This window comes from Ictalurus furcatus, chromosome 16, assembly GCF_023375685.1.
Source record: "Ictalurus furcatus strain D&B chromosome 16, Billie_1.0, whole genome shotgun sequence".
NCBI lineage: Eukaryota > Metazoa > Chordata > Actinopteri > Siluriformes > Ictaluridae > Ictalurus > Ictalurus furcatus.
Genome location: NC_071270.1, coordinates 5,274,328 through 5,293,774, shown reverse-complemented (window position 1 = coordinate 5,293,774; position 19,447 = coordinate 5,274,328). Strand labels below are relative to the sequence as shown.

Here is a 19,447-nt window from a genome sequence, read left to right as displayed (position 1 = left end):
AACAACAACAACTTTAAACCTCGGATATGTGAAAACACGCTCTATAACCTGCAGCGTGATGCTGCGTCTTACGTTGTCTGTAAACACGACTCCAAACTTCCAGATCTGATACTTGATATCGACTGAAGTGATCCTGAAAGAGCAAAACAATAGAAATATCAACGTTATATATTTATTAATGAATGAATTGTTTATTTTTCCCCAGCAGTCCAGTCGTACCCAGTTCCCCCTGTGTCACACCCTGACAGGATGAGGACGGGATTTTTAATTACCAGGCTAACATGGAGTTATCCGATTCTTGCGGTTTTTTATCGGTTTGTTGTTTGCTGACGTCCAGCGACGCGAGGTCCATCCCCAACAGCTCTGCGATCCGCTCTCGTCCATAAATATCGCCGTATTTATCTAGCACCTGAGAAAGGAAGACAAAAAAAGCAACTTACGTGTCTGGAAGTAAGGGTTTTGCAATATTATCATTAATAAGCACTACAGCGCACAGTTAATAGCACGGTAAATAGCACGGTTAATAGAACGGGTAATAGCACGGGTAATAGCACGGGTAATAGCACGGGTAATAGCACGGTAAATAGCACGGGTAATAGCACGGTAAATAGCACGGGTAATAGCACGGTAAATAGCACGGGTAATAGCACGGGTAATAGCACGGTAAATAGCACGGGTAATAGCACGGTAAATAGCACGGGTAATAGCACGGGTAATAGCACGGTAAATAGCACGGTAAATAGCACGGGTAATAGCACGGGTAATAGCACGGTAAATAGCACGGGTAATAGCACAGTAAATAGCACGGGTAATAGCACGGTAAATAGCACGGGTAATAGCACGGGTAATAGCACGGTTAATAGAACGGGTAATAGCGCGGGTAATAGCGCGGGTAATAGCGCGGATAATAGCGCGGGTAATAGCGCGGGTAATAGCACGGTTAATAGCGCGGGTAATAGCGCGGGTAATAGCACGGTTAATAGCACGGTTAATAGCACGGTTAATAGCGACTGTTTCAGAAGACAGGTGACGGGTGAAATATTTAGAAACACAAAACGTGTCTATAATTCTGATCCTATCCACAATGAATTATGTGTGTTTATGTGTGTGTGTGTGTGTGTGTGTGTATGTATACACACATTACCGATCCTTTGTGTTTCACACTCACCTTGCGTTTGACAAACTTGTCCCAGTAGTTATTAGGATACGAGCTGAAATTTAGAAAAAAACACAAACACGTTTATTCTAATTATTTTTGTTTCATGCCAGCATGATCAGATCAGCATTAAATCCTGAAATCAATGCATTTTGTTTCAAAATCTTAGATTGAGTAGTCCAGTTTATCAGCTCCACTTTCTTACAAATGTATAAATATCGGCACCCCTCGGGATTACCGACAGCAGTGCAGTTTGGGTTTTAAACACTGGTGGGAAAACAGTCCACTAACCAAGAGCAGTGCTGAGGACTATTACCACAAATATAAACGAGTGTGTGTAAACGAGTGTGTGTAAACGAGTGTGTTAACTGACGGAGTGTTGAGCACGAGTCTGTCCCACTGTCCTTTAATATCATCATCTTCAGGCTGGTCGGTAATGTAAAGACCATCAAACTCCAGCTTCCTCGCCAGCTCCTTCTCTCGCTTAAAGATCACCAGTGGGATCTACAACAGACGCACACACACACACTCAAACTATGTATCTGTGTACACAATAAAATAATCTCCAAGATATCAAACATGTCCTATGTATTGAACCTTACCTTGAGACAGTTGTATCCGATGATGCAGATGAAGGAGATGACGGTGTGCATGATGGCGAGGAAGGACAGCGTGGGCTGCATGTATCCTGTGCTCTCCTCCAGAAAGTAATACACAGGGCCATCCTCATCATCATCATCGTCACCTCCCATATCCTCCGCTCCAGAGCCGTCCATCTGTTCACCCGAACCTTCAAAAAGCCCAGAACCCTCAAACACACCGGAACCTTCAAGCTCCTCATCACCCGGAGGCGTGTCCGACACCTGAGACGCACATTTCACTCATCGTTACTGTGATTACTGCGTCCGACATTCAGCTACTTAACGGAAGTGAAAAAAAAGTTACAGACCCTGTAGAAGAGCAGGATGAAGTTCAAGGCGAAGGCGATAAACAAAGCAAGGAAGCGGAGGTTGTAGAAGTTGCGAGACAGATAATTCTGTGGATAAAATTATACATTTTTTTAAACAAAACATTTTTTAAAAAAAAACTGAAAAACAAATGACATCAGCTTGAGGTTCAGAAGAAGTTCTGAAGTGTGAAAACTGAACCATGAATTTATTTCGCTGGACATCCAGCTCGTTCCACAGCTCAAATCCTCCGTCTCTGATCGTTTTTATCTCTTTCTTGGCCTTGCTGGGCTTCTGGACCTTTACTTTTTCCTGCAGCCCCTCGGTCTTCTGCTCGGCTTCCTTTTCCATCTTCTCTCTATTTTCAGTGCTATGAGGAAAATGCAGAGGAGTCCACACATAAAGCAAAGTTCAAACGGAGTTCAGTTCATGTATTCAGTGCTCGCTAGTAAATTCCATTTCAACTTTAAAGCATTAGGAAAACATTAATAACCTCACTGATCATAAATTATGCCACATTTCTTACGTACGTTTACAAAGATTTAAATCCCAGCTGCGCTTCTGAAGAGCTACAGAAGTTACAGACATTTTGTTCCAGTATTACGTTTGTTCCAGACATACGATATTAAAATAAACCCTCACTCGGCTTTCTCCGGCTCTGGAGGAGGCTCTTCAGGAGCTCCTGTCTGCTCGGTTCCTCCCTCCTCGGGCTGCTGCAACACACACCACATATAAAATAACACAGCTAAAGAACACGTCGTATTTCGGATCGAGAACCGAACTGTTATGGTGGTGAAGAAAAGAACCATCGGTGTGAGTCTGAACAGCGAGAGCAGCTGTGTGTCTTGGTGATAATTCAGAAGTTATGTAATCTAGTCAGTAATATACTGTAAAGCCGTACCATCTTCCTCTTGGTTAAAGGAGAACCCTCTGGAGTTGGTGGTTCAACAGGTGTCGTATCTCCCATATCTCCCAGACCTCCAGGTGTGTCGATACCTGGGATCTTCCCCACATCTTGCTCTGTGCTGTCTTCATATTCTTCTTCTCCTTGTGCCGCCTCAGTGGAATCCGTTACTCCTCCCGCTTCCTGTTCTTCACCGCTTCCTGCTTCTCCAGGAAGGTCTCCGTGCACTTCGTCTTGCGTGGGGTCAGGCATGCTGGCCAGGAGCTCCGTCACTGTGATGTTTTTGGCTCCTTCCACCAAACTGCCTCCGAAAAGAGTGTGCCAAACGATCAGGAAGAATCCTTTACACACACTGAAAATGAAGTGGAACACGCCCAGTAAGATGGTCCAGAGGAAGGTGGCGATGCCGACGCTGATCTCCTTGACGGTCATCTTTCTGAGCCGCCTGTACTGTTTGCGCAGGTTACGGAAGGTGAACATGCCCATGAAGTGAACCACGCTGTTCAGGAAGTCAGCAAACGCAGAGCTCGACTCCGATTGGTTGTTTTTATCGCCATCTTCATCATCAGCTCCGTCTCCCCCTGCCTCGTTTCCCTCGTCTACTTCCTCATCATCTTCTTCTTTCTCTTCTTCCTTCTCTGAGATCTGGGATGCGATGTTCATCTCAAAAATGGTGTCCTCGCAGAAATTGACAAAAAGCTCCATCTTCTCTGATTCTCCACCCTCGTTGACAACGTCGAAAATGAACTGCCGCTTGGACTCTCGGACCTGAGGCATCTCCCACTGCTTCCGGTTGACCTCGCTGATCTCGAAATAGATCCTCTCGATCTTTCTGCTCGCGCCCATGATCTCGATCCGTCCCAAAAACGGCCTGAAGTAGTTCAGGACGCTCTCGGCCTGTTCCAGGAAATTCTGGAGCCTGGTGTCGTGTGGGACGTGCTCGGAAAGGTTCATCAGGAGCACGGCGATGTTGAACCCGATGTCCTTCGCCGGCTCCTGGAATCGGCTAGCAAATTCCTCGTAGTTGATCATCTCGTTCTCGTCGGCTTCCGAGCAGGCCAGGAGGAACTGGATCTCTGAGGGCGTGTACTGCTTCTGACTGTCCATAGCTTTCTGGAAGTCCTTTTTGGAGATCAGTCCTCTGGGATCAGTTACGTAATCACGGAACGCGCCAGAAGCGACGATGTCTTTCAGTTTGAGGAACATGTCGAAGAATTTGAGGATCATCTCAACATTACTGGAAGACTCGACCAGCATGTCCACCATCTGACGAGCAATCGTGCCGTTTACGATATTACCTGGAGGAAAATGATCAGAGGAGAATTTGACGTTTGGTGTTTTTCACATTTGGTAAAAGAAATGTTCACTTCTCAGGCAGATAGAAAGGTCCTGCACACTTCTGTAGGCTCCTGACAGTCCTTTAATGCACAAATGAATAAAAAACCCAAGTCTGTGGTCATTTTAACGTGCTTATACGAACCCTCGAGTAGAGAGAGCAGCATGACTACCATGTCCTTCTGCAGGTCCAGCAGCTCTTTCAGCAGGCCGATCTGACTCGAGTCCTGAAACAAAGCGCAAGGGGAATTCCATTTCATTTCATTTCAGGGAACTGTAATTACACACACAGCAGGGCACAAAAGATAACGAGTGTTTAAACAGTTAGCTGTGCGTAACAAACTCCTGACTAATAAAGGATAGAATAGTATGAAATGTAGTGAATGATTGAAGTTGAAGGTTGATAAAAGACTTGTGAATGAAAGGAAATTAAACATGAAGTCACCTGAGCCAGCTTCATCATCATGTGAGCAAAAACATGAAGGAAACCAACAACAGCATCCCAAAGCCTGCTGTGGGCCAAAGACTGCTGGTTACCTGTACACGGACCCTGAGAGAGAGAGAGAGAGAGAGAGAGAGAGAGAGAGAGAGAGAGAGAGATGCAGTATGAGATGATGTGTTTTTACACTTGCCCTTCCTTTGTACAAATTTACAATTATTTGTCATACCAAATAGAGGGAGAGAAAGATGGATAGAGAGAGAGAGAGAGAGAGAGAGAGATGTAGAGAGAGAGAGACAGAGATAGAGAGAGAGATAGAGAGAGAAAGGGAGAGAGATGGAGATAGAGAGAGACAGAGATAAAGAGAGAAAGAGAGAGAGAGAGAGAGATGTATGATTACTGTGGAAATAAAGTGAGTGTATGAACCGTGTGTGTTCTCACCTGTATGTACTCAGTGAGTGTGTTGAACACCTGCTTGGCCACAGTCATGGCTTTAGAGAAGTTTCTCTTTCCCGGCTCGTCTATGATCTCTTTACCTGAGTAATACCAGTAGAAATCGCTGATGGACTCCTGAAACACATTCCAGTCGGAGGTCATTTCCTGTACAGACACCACTGTACATCCTTCTTCATTCACACACACACACACACACACACACACGGCTAATAACTGTTTTCAATTTTTACTTATAAACTCTTCCCTTCCTCGGCACTCTGTATGTGTGTGTATATGTGAAGCTGTGTGTGTGTGTGTGTGTGTGCGTGCGTGCTGACCTGCAGGCGGAGCAAGTAATCCACAGTGCAGATGATGATGTTGATGGTCGTTGTGCTTCCTGTCTGCGTTCTGAGGTAATTCTGGAAATCTGCAGTAAGAAACACACAGGAATTCACACAGGTGATGCGGCGAGCTGCCGTGTTACACCTGTTAAAGTGGCTAAAAAAGATGAGAGCTGTTTATATTCGAGGAGTTCCCGGTTGATCCTTACTGTCCATGAATACAGGATTCAGATCGTTTCCTATTAGCTGTGTGTCAGTATGAAGCTCAGAACACTGACCATTATTGTGTCCTTCACAGAGCAGCTGCAGGAAGCGGAAGAGGTCGCAGGTGAACTCGTCATCAGCCATCACTTTCTCACCTGGAGCAGGTAGAGACAGGTGAACACACAACCTTACAACTGATCTGAGAACGGCTAATCAGCCAGCTGGGTCTATAACGGGGCATCAAGCAGTGAGGTCAGGGAAAAGTCTTTTAAGAATGAGAACAACAAAAGCACAAACATTCTCTCTCTCTCTCTCTCTCTCACTCACACACATACACAGCCTCATAAAAATTCAACCAGCACATCACGTTTTTCAATAACAGATAAAACATTACACATCGGACATGAAGCAGGTATCTGCACATAAACATGGACAAATAACACGTATATCATCACTTAGAACACATGTAAAGAGCATGGCATTAAAAAGAAAAGCTTCACGCTGCAGCAACACACACACTCGCACACACTCTCGCGCACACACTCTCGCGCACACTCATCAGCATGCGGATCCACTGAACTCCTGAACTCAAGTGTGTGTCAGTATGGACCAGCAGCACCAGGTTTAATATAAGGTGATTAGAAGTGGAATGGAAATGAGAGGTTTGGGGGAAGTCTGCTTTGTAAGTACTATTCAGACGGGATTAGTTTTCTGGACATATGTGTGTGTGTGTGTCTCGTAACGCTGTTGTAGTAATTCTAAAGGATTCACATGGGATAAGTGATCTGTGTAGAATTCACAGAGCTAGGCGTGTCCTTATGACCATCACACTAAAAACTCCCTGTGTCCTACACACACCTCCTTTTATACAAGCGTATTATTAGGGTGTGTCTCAAGGGGCATGGCCATGCTTGATCACATGACTATCACATGTCTGTAGTGTGTAGCTGTACCAGGAATACTCAATAACTTCCCTTAAACCTCCGGAAGAGTCATTTCTCTGACACGCCTTAATACACCTTGTCTATATTTGACTGTTCCGCACTTTAAACGTTTGGGTTCCGCAGGAGACGGCAGAAAAGAGAACAGAGCGAGCGAGTATCTTCATACTGAAGAAAAAAAAGTGTGAAACCTCTTTTCCCACAGGATGTAACGCGATCTTTACCGACATATCAGTTTAGACAGGATATATCACCTATATATTTCTGCTGCTCAGTTTATAGAAAGGAAAAATATGCTGTAATCTTTCCAGACACGAGTGTGTGCAGTCCAAATATTTAATATAAAGTTGCTACGGTTTGGTGAAGATGATGAAATTGAGTGACTGATCTGTTGGGGTTGAGTGGATTAACCATACGTTTGAGTTTTGGAGTTACAGCAGAACAGTTAGAAAACAGTCAGGGACAAAAATGTCACATTTGATATGTGTGTGTGTGTGTGTGTGTGTGTGTGTGTGCAACGATTTTTATCCTTGACTGACATGTTAAAGTCCAAAACAGCGAAAGAGAGACAGGTTTTAGAGGGACAGAGAGAGATGAGAGAGACAGAGAAAGAGACAGAGGTGTTATTTACCCCGTTCTAGCTTCATGTCTGACACCCGAGCAGAGATGAAGATCGAGAGAGAGCGAGAGAGAGAGGAGAGAGAGAGAGAGAGAGAGAGAGAGAGAGAGAGAGAGAGGATAAAAAAAGGAAGGTATGGTGGCAATGGAGAGAAAATGGGTTGAGTGAAACAGGAGACTGGGAGGAAAAGAATTATAATCATTACTCCATGGTCAATATCAGACGACGTCACTCATATGATATTAGACCAAAATGAGAAATGAGATCATGTGACTTTATTACAATGATGTAATGAGGCTGGTTATTTACTGTGATATTCAAAACGTAACATTATTGCTCTTGTGTAGCTCTAAATAATCACGAATAATGCATATCTGATTAAAAGATGATGATAATATCATAATCATAATAAACCATTAAGCAATGAGGGTGACATGTAAGTTTAATATCGTACTCTCCGTCACTGCGCTCCAGGATCGGAACGAGAGTAATATACAGTACACAGCCTTTAAATCTTTACAACAATCCTATCGTACGAGCTCAGTTAGCTAATTATTTGTTATAATAATAGAATGGTTAATCCTCTGTGTGGCTCTGTAAAAGGACACTGTCAGGGTAATAAACAGGAAGTGACTCACTTGTTCCCTCCTCTGACACCATGCCCAAACCTTCAGCTTTATTCTGTCTCTCAAAGGCGTTCAGGTCCAACACGCTGTGACGTCACACACAAAAGCATCACATGGATTATATTATACACACGGCTGGGGCGATATTTAACGCTTTATACAGGTCCTACACGGTTCTACACGGTCCTAACGAGCGAGACGGGGAGACGCTGTACAGATTTCACCTGTCATCGCTAGAAAAGTTACTTTTGTGTATTTCTGAGTAGAGTACTGTAGGTGAACAAGAGACAAGAAGCTGAAGGAACCACAGTGTGAGTGATGTGATGGAATCTTACATCCGTATCAATTCATTATGAGGTTTAACAGTGTGTGTGTGTGTGTGTGTGTGTGTGTGTGTGTGTGAGAGAGAGAGAGAGAGAGGCAGTAAAATACTGTCAGGGTGACAGAGTGACAGGGTGGTGTGATGAAGTGGTGTCCCCAAGTGTTTTATTCCTCTTACACCGCAGCAATTTACCAACAATTACAATTTTATTTATTAAAGAACAACGTCATCCTTTTTATCCATTTATAGTTACATTTAATGTTGGTGAAACAAGTTACTTCCTGTTCTCACTTACGTTACAGCAGCTATAAACACTCGCTCCCTCCCAAGCCCTCTCTCTATTCCCTGTTTATTCTCTCTCTCTATTTCCTCTGTATTCCCTCTCTTTATTCTCTCTCTCTATTCTCTCTCTCCATTTCCTCTCTTTATTATCTCTCTCTCTATTCTCTCTCTATTTCCTCTTTATTCTCTCTCTCTATTCCCTCACTTTATTCTCTCTCTCTATTATCTCTCTATATTTCCTCTCATTTCCTCTCTCTCTCTATTTTCTCTCTTTATTCCCTCTCTTTATTCTCTCTCTATTTCCTCTCTTTATTCTCTCTCTCTATTCTCTCTCTATTTCCTCTCTTTATTATCTCTCTCTCTATTCTCCCTCTATTTCCTCTTTATTCTCTCTCTCTATTCCCTCTCTTTATTCTCTCTCTATTCTCTCTCTATATTTCCTCTCTCTCTCTCTCTTCACTCTCTCTATTTTCTCTCTTTATTCCCTCTCTTTATTCTCTCTCTATTACCTCTCTTTATTCTCTCTCTATTCCCTCTCTTTATTCTCTCTCTATTTCCTCTCTTTATTCTCTCTCTCTATTACCTCTCTTTATTCTCTCTCTATTCCCTCTCTTTATTCTCTCTCTATTCCCTCCCTTTATTCTCTCTCTATTTCCTCTCTTTATTCTCTCTCTCTATTCCCTCTCTTTATTCTCTCTCTATTCTCTCTCTATTTCCTCTCTTTATTCTGTCTGTTTCCTCTCTTTATTCTCTCTCTGTTCCCTCTCTTTATTCTCTCTCTATTTCCTCTCTTTATTCTTTATTCTCTCTCTCTATTTTCTCTCTTTATTCTCTCTCTATTTCCTCTCTTTATTCTCTCTGTCTATTCCCTCTCTTTATTCTCTCTCTATTTCCTCTCTTTATTCTCTCTCTATTTCCTCTCTTTATTCTCTCTCTCTATTTCCTCTATTCTCTCTCTATTCCCTCTCTTTATTCTCTCTCTATTTCCTCTCTCTATTCCCTCTGTCTATTCCCTCTCTTTATTCTCTCTCTATTTCCTCTCTTTATTCTCTCTCTATTTCCTCTCTTTATTCTCTCTCTATTTCCTCTCTTTATTCTCTCTCTCTATTTCCTCTATTCTCTCTCTATTCCCTCTCTTTATTCTCTCTCTATTTCCTCTCTCTATTCCCTCTCTTTATTCTCTCTCTATTTCCTCTCTTTATTCTCTCTGTCTATTCCCTCTCTTTATTCTCTCTCTATTTCCTCTCTTTATTCTCTCTCTATTTCCTCTATTCACTCTCTATTCCCTCTCTTTATTCTCTCTCTATTCCCTCTCTTTATTCTCTCTGTCTATTCCCTCTATTCTCTTTCAATTTCCTCTCTTTATTCTCTCTCTATTTCCTCTATTCTCTCTCTCTATTCTCTCTCTTGAAGTTAATAAGTTTAAAATCCCAGCTTGTCGTGTCAGTGAGAAACAGTAAAGAAGTGTAAACTTCTCTGTCCTGAAGATGGCACAAAACTTACAGTTACAGCTTCACCTCTGACTGTTACACAGCGCTGACACTGGAGACTCCTTCCATACACGTTAAATAAACATCTCCTTACAAAAATTCAACGATTCCACACGCTTCTGTTTACATGGAGCGTCTGCTCTACACGTCCATGTTGCTATAGAAACGATAATGTATTAGAACGAGTGCATTAATATTAATATTAATATAAAGCTGTGATGTGCAGATGCGCTACTGTCAGAGCCGCCGTTATAGAAAACTAATCAACATCTGACGACCAATCACAATCCAGAACTCAGCAGCGGCGTGGTGTAAATCAGTAATGACGTCATACCAGCAGGTCTGCATCAGAGTCTGCAAACTGAGGAAAAAGCCAACGTCCTTTTTGTCCTTCAGATAGTCCAGCATTTTCTACAGAGACAGCGCAGTTCAGTCAAAATAATACAGACGATTTACATCATATTTACAGCACTGCATCAGTGAATGTGAGTGTGTGAGTGTGTGAGTGTGTGTGTGTGTGTGTGTGTGTGTGTGTGCACTGACCTGTTGCACATCACTGTTTCCCCCGTTCAGGATGGAAATTCCCAGCTTTAAAGTGGACGACACCATGCAGCCGGTCTCACCTGGAAGACAGGACAGGAAAAGATTTATAATAAGGAGGATGTAAAGTTTTATACTGATCCAGGTTTCAGACTATCCAGAACCTTATTTATTCATTTACAATAACTAAACATTAAGAATAACTATTCATTTACAATAACTACTCATTCATAATAACTACTCATTTACAATAACTACTCATTCATAATAACTATTCATTTACAATAACTACTCATTCATAATAACTACTCATTTACAATAACTACTCATTAATAATAACTATTCATTTACAATAACTACTCATTCATAATAACTAATCATTTACAATAACTACTCATTCATAATAACTACTCATTTACAATAACTACTCATTCATAATAACTATTCATTTACAATAACTACTCATTCATAATAACTATTCATTTACAATAACTACTCATTCATAATAACTAATCATTTACAATAACTACTCATTCATAATAACTACTCATTTACAATAACTACTCATTCATAATAACTACTCATTTACAATAACTACTCATTAATAATAACTACTCATTTACAATAACTACTCATTCATAATAACTATTCATTTACAATAACTACTCATTCATAATAACTACTCATTTACAATAACTACTCATTCATAACTACTCATTCATAATAACTATTCATTTACAATAACTACTCATTCATAATAACTACTCATTTACAATAACTACTCATTCATAACTACTCATTCATAATAACTATTCATTTACAATAACTACTCATTAATAATAACTATTCATTTACAATAACTACTCATTAATAATAACTATTCATTTACAATAACTACTCATTAATAATAACTATTCATTTACAATAACTACTCATTCATAATAACTATTCATTTACAATAACTACTCATTCATAATAACTAATCATTTACAATAACTACTCATTCATAATAACTACTCATTTACAATAACTACTCATTCATAATAACTATTCATTTACAATAACTACTCATTCATAATAACTATTCATTTACAATAACTACTCATTCATAATAACTATTCATTTACAATAACTACTCATTCATAATAACTATTCATTTACAATAACTACTCATTCATAATAACTATTCATTTACAATAACTACTCATTCATAATAACTACTCATTTACAATAACTACTCATTCATAATAACTATTCATTTACAATAATTACTCATTCATAATAACTATTCATTTACAATAACTACTCATTCATAATAACTATTCATTTACAATAACTACTCATTAATAATAACTATTCATTTACAATAACTACTCATTAATAATAACTATTCATTTACAATAACTACTCATTAATAATAACTATTCATTTACAATAACTACTCATTAATAATAACTATTCATTTACAATAACTACTCATTAATAATAACTATTCATTTACAATAACTACTCATTAATAATAACTACTCATTTACAATAACTACTCATTCATAATAACTACTCATTTACAATAACTACTCATTCATAACTACTCATTCATAATAACTACTCATTTACAATAACTACTCATTTACAATAACTACTCATTCATAATAACTACTCATTTACAATAACTACTCATTCATAATAACTACTCATTTACAATAACTACTCATTAATAATAACTATTCATTTACAATAACTACTCATTCATAATAACTACTCATTTACAATAACTACTCATTCATAATAACTAATCATTTACAATAACTACTCATTCATAATAACTACTCATTTACAATAACTACTCATTCATAATAACTATTCATTTACAATAACTACTCATTCATAATAACTATTCATTTACAATAACTACTCATTCATAATAACTAATCATTTACAATAACTACTCATTCATAATAACTACTCATTTACAATAACTACTCATTCATAATAACTACTCATTTACAATAACTACTCATTAATAATAACTACTCATTTACAATAACTACTCATTCATAATAACTATTCATTTACAATAACTACTCATTCATAATAACTACTCATTTACAATAACTACTCATTCATAACTACTCATTCATAATAACTATTCATTTACAATAACTACTCATTCATAATAACTACTCATTTACAATAACTACTCATTCATAATAACTAATCATTTACAATAACTACTCATTCATAATAACTATTCATTTACAATAACTACTCATTCATAATAACTATTCATTTACAATAACTACTCATTCATAATAACTAATCATTTACAATAACTACTCATTCATAATAACTACTCATTTACAATAACTACTCATTCATAATAACTACTCATTTACAATAACTACTCATTAATAATAACTACTCATTTACAATAACTACTCATTCATAATAACTATTCATTTACAATAACTACTCATTCATAATAACTACTCATTTACAATAACTACTCATTCATAACTACTCATTCATAATAACTATTCATTTACAATAACTACTCATTAATAATAACTATTCATTTACAATAACTACTCATTAATAATAACTATTCATTTACAATAACTACTCATTCATAATAACTATTCATTTACAATAACTACTCATTCATAATAACTAATCATTTACAATAACTACTCATTCATAATAACTACTCATTTACAATAACTACTCATTCATAATAACTATTCATTTACAATAACTACTCATTCATAATAACTATTCATTTACAATAACTACTCATTCATAATAACTATTCATTTACAATAACTACTCATTCATAATAACTATTCATTTACAATAACTACTCATTCATAATAACTATTCATTTACAATAACTACTCATTCATAATAACTACTCATTTACAATAACTACTCATTCATAATAACTATTCATTTACAATAATTACTCATTCATAATAACTATTCATTTACAATAACTACTCATTCATAATAACTATTCATTTACAATAACTACTCATTAATAATAACTATTCATTTACAATAACTACTCATTAATAATAACTATTCATTTACAATAACTACTCATTAATAATAACTATTCATTTACAATAACTACTCATTAATAATAACTATTCATTTACAATAACTACTCATTAATAATAACTACTCATTTACAATAACTACTCATTCATAATAACTACTCCTTCATAATAACTACTCATTCATAACTACTCATTCATAATAACTACTCATTTACAATAACTACTCATTCATAATAACTACTCATTTACAATAACTACTCATTCATAATAACTACTCATTTACAATAACTACTCATTCATAATAACTATTCATTTACAATAACTAATCATTCATAATAACTACTCATTTATAAGGCTCTACAGCGTTTCATCACATGAGTGTGTACTTGCATTCGTGTGTGTGGAAGGTTTTTGTCCAACCAGTAAGGAATAAAAATAATAAAGTGACCAAACTCAGGTGAGTTTAAATAGAGAAGAGAGAGAGAGAGGAGAGAGAGACAGAATAGAGAGAGAAGAGAGAGCGTGTGAAGGTAAAGTGAGTAAATAGTTAAAGTTGTTGACCTTTACACGCGCTGATCATCTGCAGCACCATCTCCGCAGCTCCACGATTATGAAGCCGAGACTGCTGATACAGGAGCCTCTGTTTCTCCATCTCTTTCTCCTGCAGCAACAACCTGCATCATTAACTCCACCATCTCACCCAGCTAACCACACACACTCGCACTCACACACTCGCACTCACACACCAACACTCTCTCACACACACACACACACAATCGCACACACTCGCACTCACACTCACACACAGACACTCTTACTCACATGCCCACTCACACATTCTCTCTCTCACACACACACACACACACACAGCTCTCCTTTTCAGTATGTTTAGTCACACTTTCACTTTCATACACTCTGATTAAGCTTCTAATTATCTACATTAATAAAAACTCAATAAATTCATATCTATTCAATATTAGATTTAGATGTTAGGTATTTATATATTCACGTTCATACAGTTAGTAGCAGCCCTGTTTATTTGAAATCAAATTTCAAATAAATCTCCCCCCTCCCACGTATGCCTGGCCTGTCTGTGTGTGCACGTGTGAGTGTATGTGAGTGAGTGTGTGCGAGTGTGTGTGTGTGAGTGAGTGTGCATGAGTGTGTGAGTGTGTAATTGAGTGTGCATGAGTGCTGCTCTGTAACCTTTTTATTCAGTGAGTGTGTATGCACTTCGTTGTACAGTGTGTGTGTGTGTGTGTGTGTGTGTGTGTGTAAGTGTGTGAGAGTGAGTGTATGTGTGAGTGTGTGTGAGTAATGTTGCTGCATACAAGTGTACTGTGCTTGAATATGAACACTTTCTGTGAGTGTGTGTGTAAGTGTGTGAGAGTGAGTGTGTGTGTGTGTGTGTGTGTGTGAGTAATGTTGCTGCATACAAGTGTCCTGTGCTTGAATGTGAACACTTTCTGTGTGTGTGTGTGTGTGTGTGTATGTGTGTGTGTGTGTGTGTGTGTGCGTGTGTGTGTGTGTGCGTGTGTGTGCGTGTTACCAGGGCTATGTGACAAACACACCAGATGCGGAACAGAAACAAAGGGACAGTGCAGAGAACACAACCTAGTCACGTCACACGCACCACTTACACACACTCACTGTAAACAACAACAACAACAACAACAACAACAATAATAATAATAATAATAATAATAATAATAATAGTATAGCATCTTTATCACATCCAATGATACTTTCATAATATTTCCATTTAAAAAGTTATTTTATTACTAGTTTATTTTAACAGATTAATTTTATACTTTAAATAATTCCATATATGATTGTATAACCATAGTTTTATTATTACTTTACATTTGTTTTATATTTTCTTGTATAATTTGTGATGTTTACAGTCAACGCTACACACACACACACACACACACACACACACACACACACACACACACACACACAATGATAAATCACCACATTCACCAGGGTTACATTAACACCAACATGTTCACACTGAACACTGCAGGTTTGAATGTAACACACACACACACACACACACACACACACACAGTGAAATACACTGACTACAAGCATCAAGACACACAGTCTCTCAAACAGAGAGAGAGAGAGAGAGAGAGAGAGAGAGAGACAAAGAGAAAGACAGAGACAAAGAGAGAGACACAAAGAGAAAGACAGAGACAGAGAGAGACACAAAGAGAAAGACAGAGAGAGAGACACAGAGAAAGACAGACAGAGAGAGACACAAAGAGAAAGACAGAGACAGAGAGAGTCACAAAAAGAAAGACAGAAAGAGACACAAAGAGAAAGACAGAGACAGAGAGAAAGTGACAGAAAGAGAGTGACAGAGACAGAGAGAGAGACACAAAGAGAAAGACAGAGACAGAGAAAGTGACACAAAGAGAGTGACAGAGACAGAGAGAGAGAGAGAGAGAGGCGCACACAAAGAGAAAGGCAGAGAGAGAGAAAGGCAGAGAGAGAGATGGAGATAGAAACATGCAACTGAGCTGAAAAACTGCAAGCGAGGGTAAGACAAACAGATGAGGGATGTGTGGTCAGAGATAAGTGGCGTGATGATGATGATGACGATGATGATGTCACTGGTCTCTACCGCTGTGTGTCCCCTCCCTCGGCCACTCATACCGTCTCTGACTGTCGCACCTCAAACGACATTTCCTCTTCATCTCCCTCCTGATCTTCATCCCCACCTTCATCCTCCTCACCTATGTGGCAGCTCTGACCAAAAAAAAAAAAAGGACACAACCTAAACCTCGAGTCAGTGTACTTTCGCTCTGAAGTGTCACACGTGTAAACAAGCACAGGTTCAAGACAGGCAGGTTCATAAGAGCCTAATGAAGAGTTTCTGAACATAACAGGTTTATCTAGAGTGTATAAGTTCATCGCTAATAATTATAAATCATTATAACACAGGTTACTACAATTTTATTGGTGCAAAAAATCATGCCAAGGTGCGATTTCACACAAACAGCAAAAAAGAAAAATCACTCGAGCCCAGAGAACATGTAGTGCTAAAAAATAGTCTCTCTCATTCAGCGTTCAGTTTCTCTTTTTTACGGTTTACGTCTCGGAGCTTACAAAAAAAATGATTTATTACACACCTCTCATTGGCCTGAAACAGATTCGAAAACATTTCTAAGAGAAAAAGGACATGACTCCCACCTTTGCCATGATGTCAGCATACGCCATGTACAAATAATCTATATCGAGTTTGCTGTGAAGAGACAGACGTCACTGGTGAACCTTCATTTGGGTAAATAAAACAGTGCAGAATGTTCATCAATGATAAGCAGCGACGTGTCTGTAATACTTCATCTCTCTCACCTTTTCTCTGTGAGAGCGGTGCGGCTGAAGTGAAGGATGAGCTGATGAAGAGGATCAGGCTTCGTCTCTTTCTCCTCTTCTTCCTCCTCCTCTTCCTCCATCGCCTTCTGTTTAATGCAGCGGCGAACACACAGAATAAACACGCTGGGAAGCGCTCGTCGCTTATGATGGAATGTGACAGAAGTGTGCTTACTGATAAGTCATCGATCATCCGGTCTTCAAAAGCGAGGCCTTCGGTGTGGAGCCAGTTTCTTTTATATCCATCGAGGAACATGTTAGAGGCTCGATGGCTGAAACAGCAGCGCTAATTAGACCCGTTTTATGCTTCGGCAAGTCTTACACATGCTTCATCGTTTATCAGAAGTCTGACCTGGGCAGGTTGTACAGCGGAGTCATCCTGAAGCAGGCCACCACCGCACGCCGTCTCTGCTTGGACAGCAGTTTGTGCCAAACCATCTTTTTGGATTTGAACGGATGCTCGGTCTGACAGAGAGACAGAAAGACAGCTTTACTTCATTCTACTTCATTCTGCACGGTCATGTTGGGCTTACAGTGTCTGTAAGTGGAGTTACTCACCACCTCGATGTGGTAAAGCACTGCTGAAACCTCCTGTACTCTTTTCACCACTTTCTCTGGAGCGTCGGCATCCTCCGCCTTTCCTGCCATCATCTTATACAGAGCCATCTGCCAACGCATGGAGGGATTCTCCACCTGAGAGACAGAGAGAGATTTAGAGACAGAGAGAGAGAGATTTAGAGACAGAGAGAGAGATTGTGAGACAGAGAGAGAGAGAGATTGTGAGACAGAGAGAGAGATTGTGAGACAGAGAGAGATTGTGAGACACAGAGAGAGATTGTGAGACACAGAGAGAGATTGTGAGACACAGAGAGAGACAGAGAGAGAGATTGTGAGACAGAGAGAGAGATTGTGAGACAGAGAGAGAGATTGAGAGACAGAGAGAGAGACAGAGAGAGAGATTGTGAGACACAGAGAGAGATTGTGAGACATAGAGAGAGATTGTGAGACAGAGAGAGAGACAGTGAGAGAGATTGTGAGACAGAGAGAGAGAGACAGAGAGAGATTGTGAGACAGAGAGAGAGATTGTGAGACAGAGAGAGAGACAGAGAGAGAGATTGAGAGACAGAGAGAGAGATTGAGAGACAGAGAGAGAGATTGAGAGACAGAGAGAGAGATTGAGAGACAGAGAGAGATTGAGAGACAGAGAGAGAGATTGAGAGACAGAGAGAGAGATTGAGAGACACAGAGAGAGATTGTGAGACAGAGAGAGAGACAGTGAGAGAGATTGTGAGACAGAGAGAGAGACAGTGAGAGAGATTGTGAGACAGAGAGAGAGAGACAGAGAGAGATTGTGAGACAGAGAGAGAGATTGTGAGACAGAGAGAGAGACAGAGAGAGAGACAGAGAGAGAGATTGAGAGACAGAGAGAGAGATTGAGAGACAGTGAGAGAGATTGAGAGACAGAGAGAGATTGAGAGACAGAGAGAGAGATTGAGAGACAGAGAGAGAGATTGAGAGACACAGAGAGAGATTGTGAGACAGAGAGAGAGACAGTGAGAGAGATTGTGAGACAGTGAGAGAGATTGTGAGACAGAGAGAGAGATTGTGAGACAGAGAGAGAGATTGTGAGACAGAGAGAGAGATTGTGAGACAGAGCAGAACAAAAAGAATTTTATAGAAAATAAAAAGAGAGAGAGACAGAAAGGAAGGCGACTCGGTCACCTTTCCCTGAAGATGCAGGTTGTTCTGTAGGAACTCTCTCACCTCTTCATCCGTGTCTTTCTGTTAATAGAAGCACACGAGCAGGTTATTGATGTTTATTACAGTGCAGGTTTTACACAGAGAAGAAGAACACAGATCGTCGGGAGAGCGGACACACTGCAGTACACGGTGACAGACACACTTCTCATCCTGCAGACTGAAGGAACACAGAGGAACATTACTACAGGTGAACTGTCTGGTTTCTGTGGCGACTGTACCAGAGAGTAGCGGAACTTGGCGAGGTTAATGAGCTCATGATCGGCCGGAGAGCACATGTTGAGACCGATAGGGAGCATCTTCTTCAGAGCGGCCACGATCAGAGAGGTCTGCACAGAGTAACGGTCCCCTCGCCTCTTCTTCTTAGTACGTTCTACATCAGAGCCGCCAGCCTGGGGCGATATTTAAAAAAAATAACAATACAGGACATAAAACAGAACACAGAGAAGCAGATTTTTTTCCTCATGAAAATGGGACAGATCGCAAAGACTCGTGGCAAAAGACATAAAATCTCAGACTTGTACAGAGTCATGTCGCCAAAAAAACCAAAAAAAAAACTGCCTTTAATAAAGCAAACTCAAAGCAGAACACAATTCCAGAACTCAAACTTCTAAATACTGGAGCAGTTTCAGCAGATCTTCAGTCCAACACTTCCTGCCTCACACCTC

The 19,447-nt window shown here is 39.5% G+C and overlaps 1 protein-coding gene across 1 annotated transcript in view; it reads right to left on the bottom strand.

Annotated features, from left to right (window-relative positions):
• ryr1a (ryanodine receptor 1a (skeletal)) overlaps positions 1–19,447 on the bottom strand; it is a 62,321-nt gene that overhangs the window by 4,036 nt on the left and 38,838 nt on the right. The window contains exons 74-100 of the mRNA XM_053644831.1: positions 19,001–19,171; positions 18,744–18,803; positions 17,580–17,714; positions 17,374–17,486; positions 17,197–17,293; positions 17,004–17,110; positions 16,842–16,893; positions 16,323–16,397; positions 14,202–14,301; positions 10,585–10,664; positions 10,376–10,452; positions 7,960–8,033; positions 7,334–7,351; positions 5,836–5,916; positions 5,555–5,643; positions 5,223–5,351; positions 4,788–4,892; positions 4,488–4,569; positions 3,005–4,305; positions 2,746–2,816; positions 2,305–2,473; positions 2,106–2,192; positions 1,759–2,019; positions 1,530–1,660; positions 1,169–1,211; positions 273–409; positions 73–133 (exon numbers count right to left, since the gene is read on the bottom strand). Coding sequence (XP_053500806.1) covers positions 73–133; positions 273–409; positions 1,169–1,211; positions 1,530–1,660; positions 1,759–2,019; positions 2,106–2,192; positions 2,305–2,473; positions 2,746–2,816; positions 3,005–4,305; positions 4,488–4,569; positions 4,788–4,892; positions 5,223–5,351; positions 5,555–5,643; positions 5,836–5,916; positions 7,334–7,351; positions 7,960–8,033; positions 10,376–10,452; positions 10,585–10,664; positions 14,202–14,301; positions 16,323–16,397; positions 16,842–16,893; positions 17,004–17,110; positions 17,197–17,293; positions 17,374–17,486; positions 17,580–17,714; positions 18,744–18,803; positions 19,001–19,171 — 3,906 coding nt within the window. The remainder of the gene's footprint in view (positions 1–72; positions 134–272; positions 410–1,168; positions 1,212–1,529; positions 1,661–1,758; positions 2,020–2,105; positions 2,193–2,304; positions 2,474–2,745; positions 2,817–3,004; positions 4,306–4,487; positions 4,570–4,787; positions 4,893–5,222; positions 5,352–5,554; positions 5,644–5,835; positions 5,917–7,333; positions 7,352–7,959; positions 8,034–10,375; positions 10,453–10,584; positions 10,665–14,201; positions 14,302–16,322; positions 16,398–16,841; positions 16,894–17,003; positions 17,111–17,196; positions 17,294–17,373; positions 17,487–17,579; positions 17,715–18,743; positions 18,804–19,000; positions 19,172–19,447) is intronic.